Source organism: Copidosoma floridanum, unplaced genomic scaffold, assembly GCF_036245765.1.
Source record: "Copidosoma floridanum isolate Cflo_tuat_1 unplaced genomic scaffold, Cflo_Japanese_pri ptg000006l, whole genome shotgun sequence".
NCBI classification, from domain to species: domain Eukaryota; kingdom Metazoa; phylum Arthropoda; class Insecta; order Hymenoptera; family Encyrtidae; genus Copidosoma; species Copidosoma floridanum.
Window position 1 is genome coordinate 16011817 of NW_028321883.1, and position 21673 is coordinate 16033489.

At 36.0% G+C, this 21673-nt stretch overlaps 4 protein-coding genes across 8 annotated transcripts; 2 read left to right on the top strand and 2 right to left on the bottom strand.

The window, feature by feature from the left end:
* The first annotated feature begins 278 nt into the window (after positions 1-278).
* Mgat4a (alpha-1,3-mannosyl-glycoprotein 4-beta-N-acetylglucosaminyltransferase a) lies at positions 279-3895 on the top strand. Its single transcript, XM_014359624.2, has 10 exons — positions 279-681; positions 950-1594; positions 1802-1848; positions 1983-2293; positions 2375-2505; positions 2592-2699; positions 2769-2962; positions 3036-3172; positions 3251-3366; positions 3439-3895. Exons 2-10 carry the CDS (start codon positions 1049-1051, stop codon positions 3472-3474), a joined length of 1626 nt encoding a protein of 541 aa, XP_014215110.2. The 5' UTR covers positions 279-681; positions 950-1048; the 3' UTR covers positions 3475-3895.
* A 361-nt stretch (positions 3896-4256) lies between these two features.
* Positions 4257-5705, top strand: beta3GalTII (beta-1,3-galactosyltransferase 6). 2 transcript variants are annotated; one of them, XM_089598457.1, is made up of 3 exons: positions 4257-4340; positions 4399-5167; positions 5257-5705. In XM_089598457.1, the coding sequence occupies exons 2-3, from the start codon at positions 4509-4511 to the stop codon at positions 5540-5542; spliced, it is 945 nt and encodes a 314-aa protein (XP_089454583.1). In that variant the 5' UTR covers positions 4257-4340; positions 4399-4508; the 3' UTR covers positions 5543-5705. The 2 variants fall into 2 exon arrangements, with proteins under 2 accessions (XP_089454583.1, XP_014215111.2); XM_014359625.2 differs by having other exon boundaries at positions 4257-5167.
* Positions 5706-5915: 210 nt separating this feature from the next.
* Ing5 (inhibitor of growth protein 5) lies at positions 5916-7998 on the bottom strand. 2 transcript variants are annotated; one of them, XM_089598395.1, is made up of 4 exons: positions 7793-7998; positions 6984-7374; positions 6643-6877; positions 5916-6556 (listed from the first exon to the last, which is right to left on the bottom strand). In XM_089598395.1, the coding sequence occupies exons 1-4, from the start codon at positions 7824-7826 to the stop codon at positions 6455-6457; spliced, it is 762 nt and encodes a 253-aa protein (XP_089454521.1). In that variant the 5' UTR covers positions 7827-7998; the 3' UTR covers positions 5916-6454. The 2 variants fall into 2 exon arrangements, with proteins under 2 accessions (XP_089454521.1, XP_089454519.1); XM_089598393.1 differs by having other exon boundaries at positions 6643-6875; positions 6991-7374; positions 7793-7997.
* Positions 7999-15530: 7532 nt separating this feature from the next.
* Positions 15531-20571, bottom strand: LOC106644220 (solute carrier family 53 member 1). 3 transcript variants are annotated; one of them, XM_014359628.2, is made up of 10 exons: positions 20283-20571; positions 19508-19590; positions 19284-19437; positions 18933-19177; positions 18414-18675; positions 17972-18339; positions 17542-17884; positions 17287-17453; positions 17033-17166; positions 15531-16953 (listed from the first exon to the last, which is right to left on the bottom strand). In XM_014359628.2, exons 2-10 carry the CDS (start codon positions 19574-19576, stop codon positions 16692-16694), a joined length of 2004 nt encoding a protein of 667 aa, XP_014215114.1. In that variant the 5' UTR covers positions 19577-19590; positions 20283-20571; the 3' UTR covers positions 15531-16691. The 3 variants fall into 3 exon arrangements, with proteins under 3 accessions (XP_014215114.1, XP_089454593.1, XP_089454594.1); XM_089598467.1 differs by having other exon boundaries at positions 17542-18339; XM_089598468.1 differs by lacking the exon at positions 20283-20571 and adding an exon at positions 20155-20230 and having other exon boundaries at positions 17542-18339.
* Positions 20572-21673: the final 1102 nt, after the last annotated feature.

Here is a 21673-nt window from a genome sequence, read left to right on the forward strand (position 1 = left end):
ATATGACCCACATTTATTAATAGATAGTAGTACACCACCTATAGTACCTATAATAGGTGGTACTAACTACTAATAATGTTTAATTTATATATAAAAAGTGTACCGCTCATCATGACATTCATGACTGAGTCTTTTCGTTTTTCGGTTCTCGTGTGAGAGAGAGCTACCTACTTAACAGCTATACGTTACGAGAGTCTCGAGAGTCGGAGGTTGAGGTCAGGTCTCAAGTCACCGTCAGGTCAGGAATAAGAAACGGAGTGATGATCGCGCGCGTTTGGAGTTTGGAGCGGAGCAGAAGAAACCGAAAGATTAGTAACAGTGAGGGGGGTGTCCCCCGAGATGACAGCCACTAATTAAACATTGAATACTTATCTTGATTTGTTTAATAAATGTTTGGTGTCGCGTATTCGACAAAGTGAAAACTATTCATACACATACGATTCAGAACGTATATGTGCGTGTGGACACGCGCGTCAATATTGATTAAGTATAAAGATTAATAATAGATGCGTTCGTGCAGGCATAATCCTTCCCAAACTAAGACGAAAGAAAAGAGTTGAAGAAAAGTTGCAAGTATGCTTGAATGCTTGGATGCAAAAAACAATATTTGTAACAATGAGTATGACGTCGATCGAAATTCATCCTGATCATGATTGTTCTATTCCAGTAACACTGATGCTGGTGCGTGTACACACTTAATTTATTATATACACTTTATATAATATATGTACGCATCACTTGTATGTTCAATATATTCATAAATAAAAATTTTTGAATTGAGCCCTATACTGCTTCAAATCGAGAAGTGAAAAAATTATTACTACTGCTCTTTCTCATTTGCATATAAAGTTCAATTTTTAACTGATGACCTATATATTAGTGTTGTCTAGAACATTATTGCATGTGCGTACAAATAACGATAAAAAGGAAGTGCATTATATCTTTTTAGCCAACGGAGCTGACGAGTGTGAAGTTGTTCCCAGGGTCTACAGCAGCGGTATGCGTTTCCTAACTTTGGATAAGCACGATGTAGTCGGGCTCGACGTCGATGACGACGTCGATGACGACGACGACCATGCAAGTAGGTAGCCACAAACGTTGGCTAATGATTTTGGGCTGTCTTCTCGTGCCCTGCTTGGTGTTGAACTATTTCAACTCTCCATTGGATGCTTCGGACGAATTAATCTTGCAGAACAGCATTGCTGAGCTGCAAGTTAAGCTTGATAACTTACATGCCAAGTACATATCCTGCCAGGAAGCTATCCAGCTGCTTACCTATCAGGTGGGCCATCTCACTGATGTGGCGCACATGCTTCCCGATGTACAGATCTTTCTCAACAATTCCAATTACAATGTCAGCAACATTAAGCTGCCCACAGCTTACAATTTTCTCCCTCATTTGCTAGGCCATCAGAATTCTCTGCGGCCAAATCTTATTCATAGTAGAGGCAGGTCTGGCATTAGCATGATCCTGGGAGTACCTCATGTCAGGAGAGAAAAGCAAAATTACTTGTTATCTACTTTGAAAGATCTTATGGATAACATGAACCCTATTGAGATCGCAGATACGCTTATTGTTGTTTTTATTGCTGAGGTAAGTAAGCAATTTTTTTTTTCATTTCCTGTCCAATTCTTCAACGGTGATGTGCTTATAAAGTTTATAAAATAAATAAGTACATAGATAAATTTTACATCTTTTATTAATTAATCATAAAAAGTATTCCGTTTCTTGCATGTCTCTGATACATCTCTAAAATTTGTTATTGCTTTTACATAAAAACACATTTATTCATCATTCTAGACTGACAATGATTATATCACTTGGGTGTCAAACAAAATAGTAGAACAGTACGTATTTTAATTAATATTACATTATGAAATTATACCACAACAAATAAGCAATAAATTTATTTTTTACCATTAAATTACAATGCTAATCTCTAGTAAAAACAAATCATTAAAATCACATAATTCATTTACAGGTTTCCCAATGAGTTGGAGTCGGGAGTTATCGAAGTGATTTCGCCTCATCCATCGTATTATCCCAATATTTCCAAATTGCGGGACACTTTAGGAGACGATCATCAGCGCGTAATGTGGAGATCAAAACAAAATTTAGATTTTGCATTCCTCATGTCATATGCTCAGACGAAAGGAACATTTTACATCCAGTTAGAAGATGACATAAGAGCTAAAAAGAATTTTATTAGTACAATGAAATCTTTTGCTTTACAAAAAGTCAGTATGAAGCAAAACTGGCTTGTTCTTGATTTTTGTGAATTAGGTTTTATTGGTAAGACTAATCGTCTCAAGTATTATCAATATTATCCTGATTTCTATGTTTTCTGAAGTTATTCATTGAGTAAATTTGCAGGAAAGTTATTCAAATCAATCGACTTACCGTGGTTAGTTCAATTTTTTATACTATTTTACAACGACAAACCTGTTGACTGGCTGATGGATCACTTGATAACTACAAAAATTTGTGCTCTAGGAATGGACGATGTGAGTTAATATTTAGATTTCTGCATGTTATTGATTTTTGTACAGAAATTACCGTTTTTTGCTAAAATATACGTAAATGTTTTTAGAAACGTTGTAAACAAGCTAAAGCTGGATTATGGTTGAAATACAAATCGTCTCTGTTTCAACATGTCGGAGTTCATTCTTCACTAAAAGGAAAAGTACAAAAATTGAAGGTAAAAAATTCATGTCATGATGGGTGTTGATTTTAACTGCAATAAGCCCGACTTTCATTTAAATTGTAGGATAAAAAATTTGGCTTGGTTCAGCTTTATTACGCTCATCGAAATCCGGAAGCAAAAGTTGAATCTCGAATCACACCAGTTAAACATAATACGTTATACAAGGCTTACAAAGGTGATACGTTTTTTTGGGGTTATTCACCAAAGTCAGGAGATTATCTTAGGTTTCAATTTATTCATCCTGTTTTTATAAAAAGGTGATTAATAATGAATATTACTATTAATTTGAGGTTCAACTTGTTATATCTAACAACTTTATTTGTCTTGCAGATATCTGTTTCGGAGTGGAAATGCTCAGTATCCATCAGATAAGTTTTATGACACAACTGTTGAAGTTTTACCACAAGCAAAAAATTATATTGATAAAAATCATAGTAATGTTACAGACGATGGTTATATTATTACGGGTGAATATTTTATCATACATTTGAAACAAAATTTAATCAAATTTTACTCGACTTATATGATTTTTTTCTTTGGTTCAGGTAAATTCGATTCCTTTGGGATCGCCAACGGAACTGTGGATAAAACATTAGGGAAAATTTCTGTGCTTCGACTAACTGTACATAGCAAAAGTGCCAATTGGGTAATTTTATCTGAAGTAAGTAGTCGAAAAAATTTAATGAAATCAAATAAAAGTTATTTTAATTTTGTCAATATTTTTACTTTGCAGATAAAAATTGAAGAAGACCTGTTGGATAATATTTGACATCGCTTACATCATGGGTTGAAATACGCTAAGTATATGTTATACTTAGCTTCATTTGTACAAACATCTCATACTTTTTATTGTGCCTTTTATAAGAGCCAACAAACCTTAAGCTTTTTATAATTATGTGCCCTTGTACTTTACTGAGCGGCGTATGTTTTACTTTGCTTAGCCATGCAAATCATTTTTACTTATTACACCTCTCAAGTGTACTATACTTTTTAGTTGATTTAAAAAATCTACTTCAAACTGCAAGTCCTCTCAGTGTTATATGCAAACTACGGGAACAATGCAATTGGTCTGAAAGTCCAATGAACCCTTAAATTTTGTGATAATTATAAAAAATCTATATAGTATATGTGCAAAGAATGCGCCTCAAAATGTACTGTTTTATTTAATGTTTTTAAATATATACATACAAATATATTATGAAATAAATGTAATATTATAGTTACCGATTTATTTTCTTTAACATTTTCCCTTTACTCTGTGGGACATTATTATTTATAGCCATAAAAATGATAAAAGGCAATTAAAAACAATGAAAAATTTCGTTGATTCAGTACAAGACGTTATCGTTAATAATTTTTTTTTTTATACACAAAGTTAAAATATCGAAAAATTAAATTCTTGGAAATATTTAAGAGCGCATATAGGTAAATATTTACATTTCGGAGCAGCCGACATCGCATGTGTGTTAAAAGGGCCATCCCTCCTTCTCCTGTTGTATTATATATAATACAACAGGAGAGGGGTACACCGTACACGGGTACACCCGTACACCCCTCTCGCAGCTGATTTTGCGCATTGCACTGACACTGCATGCACCGTAAATATGCTCCAAGAAAGCCTTCCTGTCTGATTCTGTAAGTATGCATCTGCACTGCGGAGGTGCAAAGATAAGTAATTGTTCTTACTTATAAGGTAGTCGCCGGCATCTGCACCATGGAGGGCTTATTGTCCCCAACCAAAAGAAAAACAGTGTAATAACAAAATGTGCAGGTATACTGTATCAGACAGATAAATATTTGAAGATGCCGAAGATTAGGCTAAGTATGATACCCGCACTTTTGATCATCGGCATGACGACTCTATCGGTTCATTATCTGGCATCGCGACGCTGCCCGGGTGACGAGGATGACGTCAGTAAGCCCAAGTACCGGCTAATCGTCATTGTGTTGAGCGCACCAGAAAACTCGGAGCGTAGGGATGTAATACGCAAGACGTGGCTGTCACCGCGACCACTCGAAGTGAAGAGCCTATTCCCTATCGGGACGACAAAGTTGCGGCCCGAGCAACGCGAGACCGTTGAGTCCGAAAATCAGAAGCACCAGGATCTGATTTTTTTGCCAAAATTGTACGACGCTTACGGCACAATAACGAAAAAGGTCCTGCAGTCTTTCGCCCACGTCATTACGAATTATGAGTTTGACTTCCTGTTGAAGACTGATGATGACACTTTTGCACTGATCGACTTGATACTTAAAGATCTTAACAGGTGGCAGAACAAAGGCCTCAGGAAGGAGCTGTACTGGGGATACTTTGATGGAAGGGCCAGGGCACGAAAGACCGGGCCTTGGAAAGAGATCAACTGGTTTTTGTGTGATTACTATTTGCCCTATGCTCTTGGTGGTGGATACGTCCTCTCCTATAATCTCGTCAAATTTATTGCTCAGAATGCCGATGTTTTAAAGTAAATATACTTTTTCTCAAATTTCAAGAGATGGAAGTTAAATTGTTGTTTCGTCTAACATTTTTTTCATTTTTTTTGTCATTACACAGGTTGTACAATTCAGAGGACGTATCTGTTGGATTGTGGCTAGCGCCGTTAGCTAACATCGAAAGGAGACACGACGTTAGATTTGATACAGAATACAGATCTCGAGGTTGTTTGAATTCGTACTACGTTACGCACAAACAGAGCATACAGGAGATGAAAAAATTGCAGGATTTATATACCAGGACTGGTAACATTTGCTCGCACGAAGTGCAAAATTATTACCATTACCATTATAACTGGACAGTTCCACCTAGTAAATGTTGTGAGAGGAAACCAGGCATTCGGTGAAAAAAGTTTCTATTTATCATTCAAAAAGAAAACATTTTAACTTCACAAGGCTTTGAGTCAAACTTTTATGTAGCCATATTAAGTTTACTACTCCACATCTTAAGAACGTTAAAAAAAAACTTTGAAAAAGCAATAATTATTTGTTAATATATTTAGAGCAGTATTGTGGTAAATATGTAAAGAAACATACTTGAATAAACTATTTTCTAACAAAATTTGGATCCTCATTGAAATATTGTTACCATGAAAACTACCCATGAAAAATTCACTTGAACAATTTTTTTTCAGCTTTTCAATGAAAAAGAGTTGGATTAGTTCATGATGTTACATATGGATATATACAGGCCTTTAGAGAAAAAAATCGTAAAAATAGTAAACAGCATCATTTTTATGTCTCTTAGAAGAATTAGATTACATGAAACTAATAAGTATTTATAAATTTTACAAATATTTATACATTATAAATTTTTATTTGTTAAATAACCGGATCATAGTTATTTATAATAGGTTTTAGTTTGAACTTTTGCTTTGATGGAAATATTTTAAAAGAAACCATCAATAGATTCGTTGTTTAAAATTAAAACACTATCACAGCTTACAATACAATAGATAAAATATAAAATATTTAAAAACTTAAATCATAGTTGTAATAATGATAATGTACTTGTTATTTAGAAGTAATTGATGATGACATCTTGAAAAAAAGGTAACAAAAGATGTTTTTACATTAATTATCCTATACAATAATCTACAGTGAACAATGAAAAAATGTTTGTTTTCTCAGTAGAGATCATCTTAAGAAAAGAGAGAGTGGTCAGTTCTCTGCTTATCTGAGTTGAGTCCAATAATTTAACACTTTCCATATTACTTAACAAAGAGAATGTCAATAATCACATAAGATGGTTTAAGTCACTATTTTTTTTTCCTATCTTGAATACACTTTGGACAGTACCACTTTCCTTTTGGTTTCGTCGTTAGTCCAACACACGCAAAATGAAACCATTCTATTCCACACTGAAAGAAAACATTTAAAAATTAAAAAGTGATTATTAATTACTTAAACATATGTTGTAAAGGTTATTCAATAAGTGATGACTCACATCAGTATTATCACAACCAATCATTTCTCCGTACGACACTTGGTTACATATACAGTAAGTGGGCTCATTAGGATCCACAGGCATATCCAGAACATCAGCTGGATGGCTGAGTGTGTTAGATTCTCCTTGAGATCCACTACCTGTTGCACTAGTAGCTGCTGTTGATGCTGTGGATCCTCCTTTCTTTAATTTTTTTCTAGATCCTTTGGACTCATCTTCACTACTGGCTGTTCCTACAGAAAAGTTATGGAATCATTGATAAGATTGCCTAATTGCAAACAAAACAACTGCCAACAATAACTTTCAAAAATTATGATTAACAGTATAACACGACTCTATCTTTCTTACGTTTTTCTTTTTCCTTAAGCTTTTTCCGGCCCTTTTTACTGGATCCACTGTCTTCTAATGCTCTGTTACTGTTGATAGCTTTATCTTGAATTTCTGCTTCAAACCTTGCCAGATCAGAATCCAATCTCCTGATATGTTTATCAACAAGTTCATAAGTCTGAATGGCCAGCTGTACTTTGTCATCACCATACTCTTTTGCTTTGTTAAACAAAGTTTGTATTTTATCAAGCTCCTTTTTCTTGTTCTCCTTGGTTTCATTTTTCATATTGACCAGATACTCATCGGATAACTTGTCGATTTCTCTCATCAACACTTGTGCTCTGGCATCGAGATCTCTCATCAAGTTAAAATTCCTTCTTAATTCTGTTGGCAGATGTTCCAAACCTTCAAACGGGGTCATTATGTTATTATTTTTTCACTTTTACTTACATGAATGCAAATCATCCATACAAAGATGGAGTTTTATTTTTACATAAAAAATGCTTGGAAATAATTATCTCACAATAATTTTAATTATTAATTGAAAAATGTTATCACAATAGTAAATTATTAGGTACATGTATTATATATATTTAAGCATACTTGCAAAGTGTTGCAGTGAGGTTAGGACTAATGACGCGCATTCTATTACCGAAACTGCTTGTAAATAAATAAAGAACCCAAATAGTTTTACCCCAAAAACGAAATTACAAACAAAGTTTCGAGCACAGACGAGTCAAGTGTAAGAAGTGAGTGTCGAAAAACAAACTAGACTGGGATTGTTTACATTTCATTGCATTAATTTTTTTTTCTTTTGACTTACTGTCGAGATAATGCTCCAAATAAAAAGCCGTCATCGTCGCAGTGTTGACCACAAAGATATTAGAATTTAAGTTGATTTGTTGATTTTTTGTTGGTGTGAGAACACTCTTATCACTATGAACTATAACCTAATTACGGAAAATCAAAATTCCGTAAAAAATAACGAATGGAAAACCCGATCAATCTCTTTTTTCCACTAAGCAATATATATATATATTATGGCGCGGGGAAATAAGGTTTTAGAGAGTATACCTATTCCGATCTAACCTTAGCTGAACGTTTTCATGCACGAATTTTCTCGCATCATTCAACATATATTATTATATACACTGACACACTGACACAGCAGTACAAATTTCAGTCAAATAAATTGTTACTAATACTTACAGAAGAGCCATTTTATTAATTATAAACCAGCCGCAACTAATCTTGTAGATATAAAACAAAAAGATAACTTTAATTGTACTGTTTGCGGCAAGTTAACAATTTATCTTTTTTCCGAAAATCTACCTCCAAAAGTGTAAATATGTAGGAGGTCGATCACTCAAAAGTGCGCAGCACAATGGTATTTTTGAAAAATGTATACTTTCATAAATAGGTACTACTTGATGTGATAACTGTTTCTTGAAACACGGCTAAAATATAAAATAATAAATAGGCCTCACCACGTGATCTAGACATATTTTAAGAAAAAACGTGAAATTTGTTAATCCAAGTAAAAATAAAAGTTTTTGCGCCTAAGAAAATATATTTATATTGTTACCTACGAGGTTGTATCAAATTTATTGTTGATTCTGTTAATTTCAAGTAATATTTGTATACTTTGGTGTAAAATATTTTGCCTTTACTCAAAAAAACCCAACTTGTAGCGATTAATTTAAAACTTATGTGTGTTTTATAACCACACTTGTTTTCTTGGATGACAAATGGATTGATTGTACGTTTGTACATTAAAGCATATATATTTTTGTTATCAGTACAACAGTCACTGTACCAAATTATACGAAAAATTAAATAGCACAGCATGAAATTTTTATCAGATGTGAAACAAAAACCAAAATCATAAGTAAAGTGGTGTAAAATTTATTTTAAAAAAATATATACATATATAAATATTAGACTGTTACAGGATACGTATTCATGACAAACTGTATCGATTGTAGAACTTAATTGGTTTTAAAATTTTGCAAAGACTACTTGTGTTACTAAAGATGTACATCATTTTGGAGCAAAAAACAAATTGCGCCAAATCTTACATGTAACGACATACTTTTCAAAGAGTCTTACAATACAATTCAATTATATGACATAGAAAATCACATATTCTGTTTTACAAAAAAAAATATATACATATATTAAGTACATCGATCTGTACCGATTTAGTTCTCTTATATTTACATACTATACAAGTCACGCACAACGGGTAAAACATAAAATGTCCATTTTTGGCAACGTGGTCAACAACATTGGGAGACCACTGCCTTGAAAATATCAAAAAAAATCGGATGCTGGGTCGACATTAAATCTACGAAATCCGGCTTATTGATGATATTCTTCGCATTAGTCGCGATAAACCGAAGAGCCCTGCGCCTCAACCTGTCGACGTCGTGTCTATCCGCGAGGACCATGTACTCGACAACGTTGTCGGCGCTCACTTTTTTCACGAGTTTGTCCACACACATCTTTTTCAGCTGCTCGATCTGGTACTTGTCCGCCGCGTACAAAAGGTCAACGGCCACGTCACCCAAACCCTTGACCTCCCCGGTGTACATGAACCGCAGCATTTCCCGCAGAGTTTTGTACTCAATGTCATCGATGTGGATGGTGCTCGTCTTCTGCTCCACCATCAAAGTGCGGAACATGCTGGCGAACACCGGACTCTTCACCGCCAGGACGCACCGGTGGGCGTACATCATTTTACCACCAGCCACGACAACCACGTCGCTGAACTGCTCGTTGTCCAGGAGCATCTTGTAGTCGTCGAACGCCTTGGCTTTTTGCCGCAACAGAGCGTACTTCTTCGGGTGTTCGTCCAACTCCTCCCAGTCGCTTCCCGAATCGTCGTCCTCCTCGACATCCGTCGTCAGATAAACGTCGACCTTGTGGAACCAAAACTCCACCATGAACACCTGTGGCCCGGCCCTCGTGTCGAAGCAATCGCACTCCAGCATCGTGGACTCGCTCGACCATTCGGTCCGTGAGAATTGGAAGCTCCGCGTGCCCGTGTTGTTGAGGAACCGCACTTCCACGTCGCCCTCGATTTTTTCCTCGTTTTTCAAATTACAATGCAATATCTGGTCGTATTCCGTTTTTTCGGAAGACTGTGCAAACGGGAACGATTGGGTGGTCAGTTGGAGCTGCCACTTGTAGCCCAGACAAGGGTCCTTGAACACTGGCGACACTACTCTCCCGTTTTGGCTGATGTCGCTCAGGAATACCGTCCACTGGTAGTGGTTCAGTTTCTGACCGATCACGCCGGACGTGGAATCGGTGTCCAAGTTGAATGATGCCATTTTCTTTCTTGTATTGAAATCGCACTGCACAACCAGTCCTTGGTCAACTGTTTGTTTTGGTATTCTTCGACTGATGCCTTTGCGATGATTTTCAATAAATGAATATTCGAGGTGATACTCGTATAGGTGATACTACAGATAACTATTCTTTGACACTAGCTTATTGTGGAGGAAATAAGCTACGACTGATGCCTTTGCGATGATTTTCAAAAAGTGAATATTCGAGGTAATACTCGTGGAACAGACAACTATTCTTTGACACTAACTTATTGTGGAGAACATAAGCTACGACTGATGCCTTTGCAATGATTTTCAACGTACAAATATAACGAAGTGAAAATGGATATTTATCATCGTTCATTTAGTTGGTCGTTAATAGCCAAGTCGGTCTTGGGATTGGTCAGCTACCTGATAAGCGCTTAATGAATTTGGCCCTGGGGCCTTTCTTTTAGACCTCCACGTGCGCTTTCGCTATGAGGTGGCGTACAAACTTCATGCGAAAAATTACGTCAACTGTTAGTCCGAATTCGCTTCTCGACTTTCTATGCGTTCATCGACAACTTTCTTCATGGCTATACTGATAAATGCACATACGATGCAAACAGCCCAATGCGCCTATCTTCGAATATCTTGTATTCACCAATATTTCAAACTTTTCGCAAGAATATTGAATCTAACGGCCTTTATTTGTCAATTGTTTTAGCAAAACTTGGTACAACTGATGGAGTAGTCGACAAAAGATTGGTCTGGTTACTTGTAGGAAACACTACAAAGTATTTATGAAAAAAGATATTAATATAAACTAGAGTTTTACCAATGTGCAAGCTTATGACCATAATATGACTATACGCCACCTCATAGCGAAAGCGCACGTGGAGGTCTAAAAGAAAGGCCCCGGGGCCAAATTCATTAAGCGCTTATCAGGTAGCTGACCAATCCCAAGACCGACTTGGCAATTAACGACCAACTAAATGAACGATGATAAATATCCATTTTCACTTCGTTACATTTGTACGTTGAAAATCATTGCAAAGGCGTCAGTCGTAGCTTATGTTCTCCACAATAAGTTAGTGTCAAAGAATAGTTATCTGTTCCACGAGTATTACCTCGAATATTCACTTTTTGAAAATCATCGCAAAGGCATCAGTCGTAGCTTATTTCCTCCACAATAAGCTAGTGTCAAAGAATAGTTATCTGTAGTATCACCTATACGAGTATCACCTCGAATATTCATTTATTGAAAATCATCGCAAAGGCATCAGTCGAAGAATACCAAAACAAACAGTTGACCAAGGACTGGTTGTGCAGTGCGATTTCAATACAAGAAAGAAAATGGCATCATTCAACTTGGACACCGATTCCACGTCCGGCGTGATCGGTCAGAAACTGAACCACTACCAGTGGACGGTATTCCTGAGCGACATCAGCCAAAACGGGAGAGTAGTGTCGCCAGTGTTCAAGGACCCTTGTCTGGGCTACAAGTGGCAGCTCCAACTGACCACCCAATCGTTCCCGTTTGCACAGTCTTCCGAAAAAACGGAATACGACCAGATATTGCATTGTAATTTGAAAAACGAGGAAAAAATCGAGGGCGACGTGGAAGTGCGGTTCCTCAACAACACGGGCACGCGGAGCTTCCAATTCTCACGGACCGAATGGTCGAGCGAGTCCACGATGCTGGAGTGCGATTGCTTCGACACGAGGGCCGGGCCACAGGTGTTCATGGTGGAGTTTTGGTTCCACAAGGTCGACGTTTATCTGACGACGGATGTCGAGGAGGACGACGATTCGGGAAGCGACTGGGAGGAGTTGGACGAACACCCGAAGAAGTACGCTCTGTTGCGGCAAAAAGCCAAGGCGTTCGACGACTACAAGATGCTCCTGGACAACGAGCAGTTCAGCGACGTGGTTGTCGTGGCTGGTGGTAAAATGATGTACGCCCACCGGTGCGTCCTGGCGGTGAAGAGTCCGGTGTTCGCCAGCATGTTCCGCACTTTGATGGTGGAGCAGAAGACGAGCACCATCCACATCGATGACATTGAGTACAAAACTCTGCGGGAAATGCTGCGGTTCATGTACACCGGGGAGGTCAAGGGTTTGGGTGACGTGGCCGTTGACCTTTTGTACGCGGCGGACAAGTACCAGATCGAGCAGCTGAAAAAGATGTGTGTGGACAAACTCGTGAAAAAAGTGAGCGCCGACAACGTTGTCGAGTACATGGTCCTCGCGGATAGACACGACGTCGACAGGTTGAGGCGCAGGGCTCTTCGGTTTATCGCGACTAATGCGAAGAATATCATCAATAAGCCGGATTTCGTAGATTTAATGTCGACCCAGCATCCGATTTTTTTTGATATTTTCAAGGCAGTGGTCTCCCAATGTTGTTGACCACGTTGCCAAAAATGGACATTTTATGTTTTACCCGTTGTGCGTGACTTGTATAGTATGTAAATATAAGAGAACTAAATCGGTACAGATCGATGTACTTAATATATGTATATATTTTTTTTTGTAAAACAGAATATGTGATTTTCTATGTCATATAATTGAATTGTATTGTAAGACTCTTTGAAAAGTATGTCGTTACATGTAAGATTTGGCGCAATTTGTTTTTTGCTCCAAAATGATGTACATCTTTAGTAACACAAGTAGTCTTTGCAAAATTTTAAAACCAATTAAGTTCTACAATCGATACAGTTTGTCATGAATACGTATCCTGTAACAGTCTAATATTTATATATGTATATATTTTTTTAAAATAAATTTTACACCACTTTACTTATGATTTTGGTTTTTGTTTCACATCTGATAAAAATTTCATGCTGTGCTATTTAATTTTTCGTATAATTTGGTACAGTGACTGTTGTACTGATAACAAAAATATATATGCTTTAATGTACAAACGTACAATCAATCCATTTGTCATCCAAGAAAACAAGTGTGGTTATAAAACACACATAAGTTTTAAATTAATCGCTACAAGTTGGGTTTTTTTGAGTAAAGGCAAAATATTTTACACCAAAGTATACAAATATTACTTGAAATTAACAGAATCAACAATAAATTTGATACAACCTCGTAGGTAACAATATAAATATATTTTCTTAGGCGCAAAAACTTTTATTTTTACTTGGATTAACAAATTTCACGTTTTTTCTTAAAATATGTCTAGATCACGTGGTGAGGCCTATTTATTATTTTATATTTTAGCCGTGTTTCAAGAAACAGTTATCACATCAAGTAGTACCTATTTATGAAAGTATACATTTTTCAAAAATACCATTGTGCTGCGCACTTTTGAGTGATCGACCTCCTACATATTTACACTTTTGGAGGTAGATTTTCGGAAAAAAGATAAATTGTTAACTTGCCGCAAACAGTACAATTAAAGTTATCTTTTTGTTTTATATCTACAAGATTAGTTGCGGCTGGTTTATAATTAATAAAATGGCTCTTCTGTAAGTATTAGTAACAATTTATTTGATCAGCGCCATCTAGCGTTGCGGATTTTTGAACTAAAAAGTAGCCCTAAAATTCTCAACGAGAGTTTTAGGCATTTTTGGCCCTAGAGCCAAATAATAAATTATAAACCAGCCGCAACAATATTCATAGATGTAAAATAAAAAGATGATTTTGTTTGCACTATTGGCGGCAAGTTTACCATTTATCTTTTACCCGAAAGTACAAATATATAAAAGATCAACATTTAGGTAGAAGATGTATTGAAAACTTGCCGCAAACATCACAAACAACGTTCAATTTTTATTTTATATCGGCGATAGAAGTGGTGGCTGGTTTATAACTTATCTTTTACCTGAATATCGACCTCTTATATATTTATACTTTCGGGTAAAAGATAAATTGTAAACTTGCCGCCAACAGCATAAACAATGTAAACTTTTTATTTTGTATTCACATAATTACTGCCGTACAAGCAGAAAATGTCTAACGCTGGTATGCTGCAGAAAAACTGATATATTTGTTTGTATAGGAAGTAATATACTTAAAGATCAAAAGAACTAGATTATTGTTTCAGAATAACTTCATCAAGCCTCGTAAGTAAATAACAAAAATTTTGACTAAGTGGTGTTTTTAATTGTCGAGCCAAATTTGCGTATCATTTCGTAATTAACAAAATAATAGTCTTGTTATACACAATTTTTTGGTTTAATTATTTTTGGGATTGAATTTTTCGGAATATTATAATGACAAATCCTTATTTCAAGACCAAAAATTAAAAAATTGAGAATTCCATGCGAGTAGTTACAATATTTTGTCATTTCAGTAATTAATAATAGTAATCATATTAAGTTTTATTATTATTATTATTATTATTATTATTATTATTATTATTGTAATAATAATAATTTTATTGTTATAATTATCATTATTATTATAACTATAGATCATATAGTATTGCTGTACTATAATAGCAACTACTATAGTAATAGAGTAAGTACAGGTGTGGCAAACCTAGCTCATTCTTGTAAGAGTTGTTAGTAGACATCGCGATTATATATATGACGTATTGCAGTGTGCCATGTGCCATGGAGTTTTCCACTTTTATTTACGCTCTTTTTTTTGTTACTCTTTCGGGAACCAACATTTTTTTTTACCTCTTTTTTTTGCGTTACGCTATACCTACATTCCGTTTTGATTAGGGTCTGAATCGGGTCTGATAAAGGGATAAGTGTTGCAAAAAATTAACATTTCCGAAACATTAGTTGTCTCAACTTAGTGTACTTATATCTCTCGTATATAACGCATTGAAATAAATAATGATCATCAGTATGTAAAACTGTAAGAAAAAGCTTAGAAAGTAAATGTGAGTAATAAGAGAAAATCAAAAATGAAAATTAAAATGAATGAGCTATAGGTATTGAGAGATATTTTTTGCGTACCTATGTGCGAAAAACGCTCTAAAAAATTCTTATTGAGATTTTAAATGACGCTGATTCTTGAACGTAATTTTTTCATTTCAATTTTCATTGAAAAGTGAAGAAAGCTTTCAATTTATAGGTAATACCATTTAGGTATCTCTGTCCAACTAATCAGCGGTCGCAGTACAGTGGCATGTATAGTGGTAGATTTGAGTAACTGTGGGAATCTTGATATAATTTTGTGGATTAAACAATTATTAGATTATCTATATTAAAAGTGTTAACGTTAATAAGACGCTTTTGACTATTTTCAAAAATAAATTATATTTACCAATGTGTGATTTTTCTTTTCATAATAGTAACAACAATTTCTTACATTACAGAAGTTTATAAAAATATTTTTTTACAGTATATATACTTACACGTATATCTGAATCTGTCACACGTGATAAATATTTTATCAACACATTTGTAAGTAAAATGCATAAAAACATATTACAAAAAAAAGAATCAAAATAACTTGTTTAAGTATGTGTTTTACATTTTAACAAACCAAGTGACGAATTCCATGATGATCAAATAACTATTTTAATGCTTATACACAGTAAGTACACGTTATAACGCATGTTTTGACATTTACAAATGGATTTATGCATATTGTGAATTCTAGAAAAAATATACTTCACAAATCTAACAATTAAAACAACCATAAGCTAAAAATTTCAGTTTTTTAGCACTTGTATATATTATCAAGTAGATAACTATTCAAAGACAATGGCTCGATTAAATTATGAGATATTCCTGTGCATAATGGCAAAAAAGTTATAAAAATTATTTTTTTTGGCCGTTGTTTCATAAAAAGATCAGACAAGTTATATGATTGTTTCTAAAATCATAAATAAAATACATATTAAAATTTTTAAGAGTACAAGTATGCTGCAAGTAATTTAGTGAATTTTTTTATTAAAAATATATAATATAAATGCTGTTGTCTATGCTTATACAGTAAGATATATTTAAGACGTTTATTAGCTCCTAATGTGAATATTCTCCTAGACAAAGTAACAATTATTCAATTTTATCTTTTTTTTAAACTAAATAAGTAACTTGTATCAGCGAAAAATTGTGTTTGTCCAACCAAAGATTGTTAATATGATGATAAGGATGTATCCTGTGTGTTCATCATGGAAGACTTTAAGAAAAATAAAGTATATATACTTATAATTTAATAATTGAATATATAAAAGATTTATATATGTACACAGAATGAAAGTTCAAAAACAAGTAATTGAGGCCTCATCAGTTCGCAATAACAACTAAAACTACCTAACAATACGTATAGAACAGCTGCTTGAAAAATAATTACAAAGTAACGTGTAAAATTAGCAAAAAGCTAAAAAGAAAAGTTAAGATGACGATTGCACAAGATAAAGAGGAAAAATCAAGTGAGGGTTTAACCTGAATCGCTTATAGTTCAAGGAAGAAGACTTTCTACGGCAGTTTAATCTCAGCTGGCATTTGACACATCCATGTCGATGGTCTCGTCCTTGAGCAAGCTGCGCTTGTCCTCCTTCGAGCTGCTCTGCTTTTTATTGCCAGCTTTGCGCTTTCCGCGATTAAGTACCCCATTCTCCTCGTCCATCATCCGCAAGATTTGTATCTGATCGGAACTCTCGAGTGGCGCGATCGAAATGTCACGGACGGCTCGGAATTTACCGCAGTTGTTCAGGTGTTCGTTTTCCAGTCGGAAAAAGTTCCACACGAACCTCCTGTAACGCAAAAATGCTTGCGATTAAGATTACATGTACAATACATGTACTTGGAAAAACGTGAGTTGATCAACGTCACCTGAACACTTCCAGGGGTGCAACTATCGATGTCATCAAGTCAGTTCCGATTATCTGATACTCGATTAGCAAAAAGCTCAGTATCCACACGAATCTCAGGATAAAATCTTCGATAATGGCGAAGTAGTAAAAACCCTAAAAGGAATATCTTGCTTTGATCACAAACATCTCAATATAATATTTGTTGTGATATTACACTCTGTGATTGTATATCATCAAAGAAAACTCGTGATGAAAAAATGGAGGAAAACTCACGGCCGATGAGTAAACGACTTCTTCTCTCAAAAATTTATTTTCCCCGGCACTGCCGTCCAGAAGGCCCCAATCCATTTTTATGTCCCAAGTGTACGAATATATGGAATTGATGAAACAGCTAATGAGCCACAGCCAGAGGTACGGACTCTCCCAAGTGCTGTACTTGTCTACAAAAAAAAAAAAAAAAAAAAAAAATACGTCTCATCACTTATTATGTTCATTGTGTATTTACATGTATGAAATAAATAAAAGTACCTTTGTTGTGCATCTGTAGGGTAAAAGTGATGACGACCAGGAAAGTCGTGGCGTACTTGCCCGCGTTAACGAGATGCGGGAAGGCCTCCTTGGAGTCCCGATAGCGTCTGATGCATTGGGCGAAGCGAAACCACGCAGGCAGACAATTCACGATGGGCCTGACAATGAGCGAGCCACGGATGCACTGATCCGCGTTACCCGCCTCGAGCCAGTTCCCGTTGGTGAGGTAGAAGCAGCCGAGAAAATGAAAATCGAGGAAAGCCGCGGCCAAACTGTTGAACTGATCGGCCAGCCAGAAATCGGCAAAGTTCACGTAGGCAAATGGCGCTATCAGCACTCGCCACTTGACCGGAAAAAAATGGTAAGAACAAATTAGTTTAGTTAAAACAATCATTGCAACTCGTGTGTCTGTGGGCACACATCGACTCACGATGATCCTCAAGAGCCAGAAGCGCGCCTCGTGCCTGAAGACCTTGAAAGGATTGAGCAAGAACATGAGCATTATGACGACGAGCGCTAGCGGGTTCACGTAAGGCGGTATACTCAGGCTGGCGCTGTAGAGGAAGCTGAGGAGGCTCAATGTCCACACGACCCCGAGGACGGCCGCGAGTTCCATTAAATGCTGCTCTGACAGGTGATTGCGAGGATCGAGCTCGAATATCAGGACGTGATTGACACCCGAGGATCGCCAGCCGTACACGTTCACGCCGATCAAAAAGAGGAACTGGACTATGAGCAAAGGGCCTCGGTACAATCGGAAGGCTACCTTCAGGTTCTCGCCCTCGTCGTGGAATATGGCTGAAGTCAAATGGTACATCGTATAACGTTTTGCTTGATTATTCGTATGTTTTTGTTGCATATACACCAAGTACCTGATAATACTACAGTTATGAAGAGGACGATGAAGCTGCCGGAGAACAGGCCAACTTTGAAAGTCGTCCAGGGACTCTGGTGCTCACCGAGCGGTGGTACCCTGAGCCTTTTCATGGCTCTTTGGCGATCGCCACCCTCGAGGCCACTCGTCACGGTCGCCTCCGTGTCCTGGATCAGTTTGTCTATGTCCTTGGACGTGTAAAAGTGAGCGTTCTCCACAAACTCCGTTCGCCATTTTAATCCACAGTCCACCGACAGTAGCTGATTGAAAACAATGAGATCGTTAACACTTGAAAAGTTTTTCTTTTACCATCTGCAATTGCATCGTAACAATATTCCAAATCCATCAATTGTCAACTATTTGACGTTTTGCTCTATTTTGAAACAAACCGTCACCTATTCTACAGTTTTATTGGGTGGTGTCAATCGTTTCAGAGAAATAACGAGGTTCACTTTATTAGAGTTGATGATAATTAATCGATTTGGTTATTATAGCAGCAAAGTCCGTAGAGTTTTACCTTGTCGTGTTTTTTCAAAATCTTCCTGAACCCAGTGTAGTTGAGATTTTGGTAGTTCTGCAAGAGAATGAGCGACAAGTAAAACTCCGAAAAGGCGAGCTTGAGTTCTCGGATCTTTCTGGTGGGCAGTTGGCCTTTGACAGCAGCTTTTCCCTTATTCTTGCCACTACCTTGTTGCAGATCCTGGGCTATTTTGAGCTCGCTTTGCAGGGCGGCGTACTTGCGCGTCGCCTCGGCTAATTTTTCTGTGGTAAAATTATTCATTGATCAAACCTATGGGTATACATCGCCAAAACAACATACATCATTTATGTGAGATTAAACAAAACGACATAATATACGTAAGCTTACCGGAGTAGAAAGTGTTGATTTTTTTAAGTTCCCTGTCGCAAAATGTGAAAAATACTTCATCGAAGGAGGCAAAGTGCCTGGTCAGCACTTCGGCTTCCACGCTTTCGGCCGAGGGTGCTTCCTCCACTGCTGTGTACAACATTGCCTTCATCTCCTGAAAGGTCAATGATATTTTTCGTGAGTCTATTATTTGTTCTTTAATCTTTGGTCACTTCGTCACGTACCTCGTAGCTGATGTACTGTTTCCTCCATTCTGGAGTTATGTGGGCAGAGAGGTGCTCCGCGAACTTCATTTTGGAGCTTTATCCTGGAAAAAGTGTGAGAAAACTTTTGCAACTTCTTTCTCGACTACACGTAGATAGGAGCCATGAGCTATCTATGCCGGCAATACGGTGTCTCTTAAATAAACTTATGGATGAGAAAATAAAAATAGCACAGCCAAACGCAATCAGATAATATCACTGGCATGAAATACAACTACATGTTTGACCTGGATTGCATATGGGAAATCAAGCCCATAAAATTTATTACTCAGATTTGTTTGTATTGTGTTTCAAATCTTTGTTTTAAATAATTGCATGTTATTATAGCCCTTTTAAATCATCTTCATCACCGAGATCGAACGATAAATTTAATGACTAGATATTTATAAAACTTGAAATGAGAGAAATTCTGTACTGAACTAAAGTAAAACAAAATAATAATAATAATAATAATATGTAGTTAAACATTTGAAAATAGTTTGGACACTTGGTATTGAAAAACAAAAAAAAAGAATAAACCCACTCAAGAACAATTCTTGTGCAAAAAAGAGCTTATCTCAAATATGTGTGAGCCAGTTGTTTAACTGCCATTACGAGTTTGCACGTACATATGTACCTTAGAGCAGAGATAAAAGGTACTCTTTCATGAGTTATTCATCACGCCATTTCCCTTCTTCTTTTTCTACTACTGCTATCACTAAAAATCAATTAAATTTCAAAACTTAAAATCACTCACCTGTGACAGAAGGATGGCTAGGATGGCTATCTACAGTAGAAACTTAGATAATCTACTGCAAACTGCACTTTGTGAAAGCTCAAGCAATCAAACATTTTAATACTGCAAATTTTTTAATTTCCTTCTCCCCCGCATACGCATTGTTGATTGTCTTTTCTCTGTGCAAGTATCAGTAAGTAAGTAAGTACCTATGTAAGTTTATTTCTCGATCTACTTTTTTCGCCAACAAACAATATATAAGTATATCGTTTCGTGAAGTAATATCACGTGACACCACTGACTCCGCTACCTGACGTCACTTTATACATCCCTATCCCTGTGTCGATGACACACTCGTATCGTAGTATTATTATAAATATGTCATCAGCTGCGGTCTTTTAACAATCGTTACCCGTTAGGTAATGGCGTGAAAGTAAACAGTTTTCGAGTGGGCATAATGTTTTTGGTATATTTTTTTCTTTTTGGAGCAAAATGTTACTCTTGATACATTTCTTCTTATTTTTACCCTTTTTCTTTGTGATACGAATCGATTGTAATTTTCCGTGACGTGTCGATAAACGTAGGATAAATTTGGTGACGAAAACTGTATATTTTATTCAATAAAACGTGATTTTAGTCGATGATGATTGAAACAAATCAACATATGCGCAAAAATTCTTCGCTTCACTTATACTTAAAAATTTCGCAAAATTCGTCGGTGATTACAAAACGCGCGCTAAAATTTAAAATACATCGTCGTCGATCGGTCGAATAATCGACGGCTGCAATTGTCGATGGTTTAAAACTACTTTTAACAAACAATTACGAATAATATATCTCAACATATTGAAATTTCACTCATATGAATAATTATCATATTCATACATGTGTAAACACAACATTTTCATTTAGTAATGTAAGTATTGTTGAAAACGCAAGTACATAAGTTTATTATTTTATTCTAGATAAACATATCTATATTAGATAGAGATGATGATCTATCGTTATCGGTGTGCATATGTTTTTAAAAGTGTGAATATGAAAATTTTTCAGTTTTTTGTTTTGTTTTATATAAAAAGTATACTATCAATATCGCACTTCCATGTAAAATGACTACTTGGATAAGTACATCGATACTCGTATTCGTTTCAAATAATTATTATTCTCGATCAAAAGTTTATAAAACTACGTTCTTTCGGAAAAACTCGTAAACTTTGTCTATAGTTGGCACACTATAAACACACATGTACATTAGAGCCGCGGTTAAGTACGATAGCCTTGGCCGTTTATTACGTAACGGCCATTTACATCTTTTGAGTATTAGACATTGCGTCGGTTAATCATCGTAAACAAACGTGTAATGCATACACACGCTTATCCTTGTTTGTTTAATTCTTATTTTTTTGTTTCCA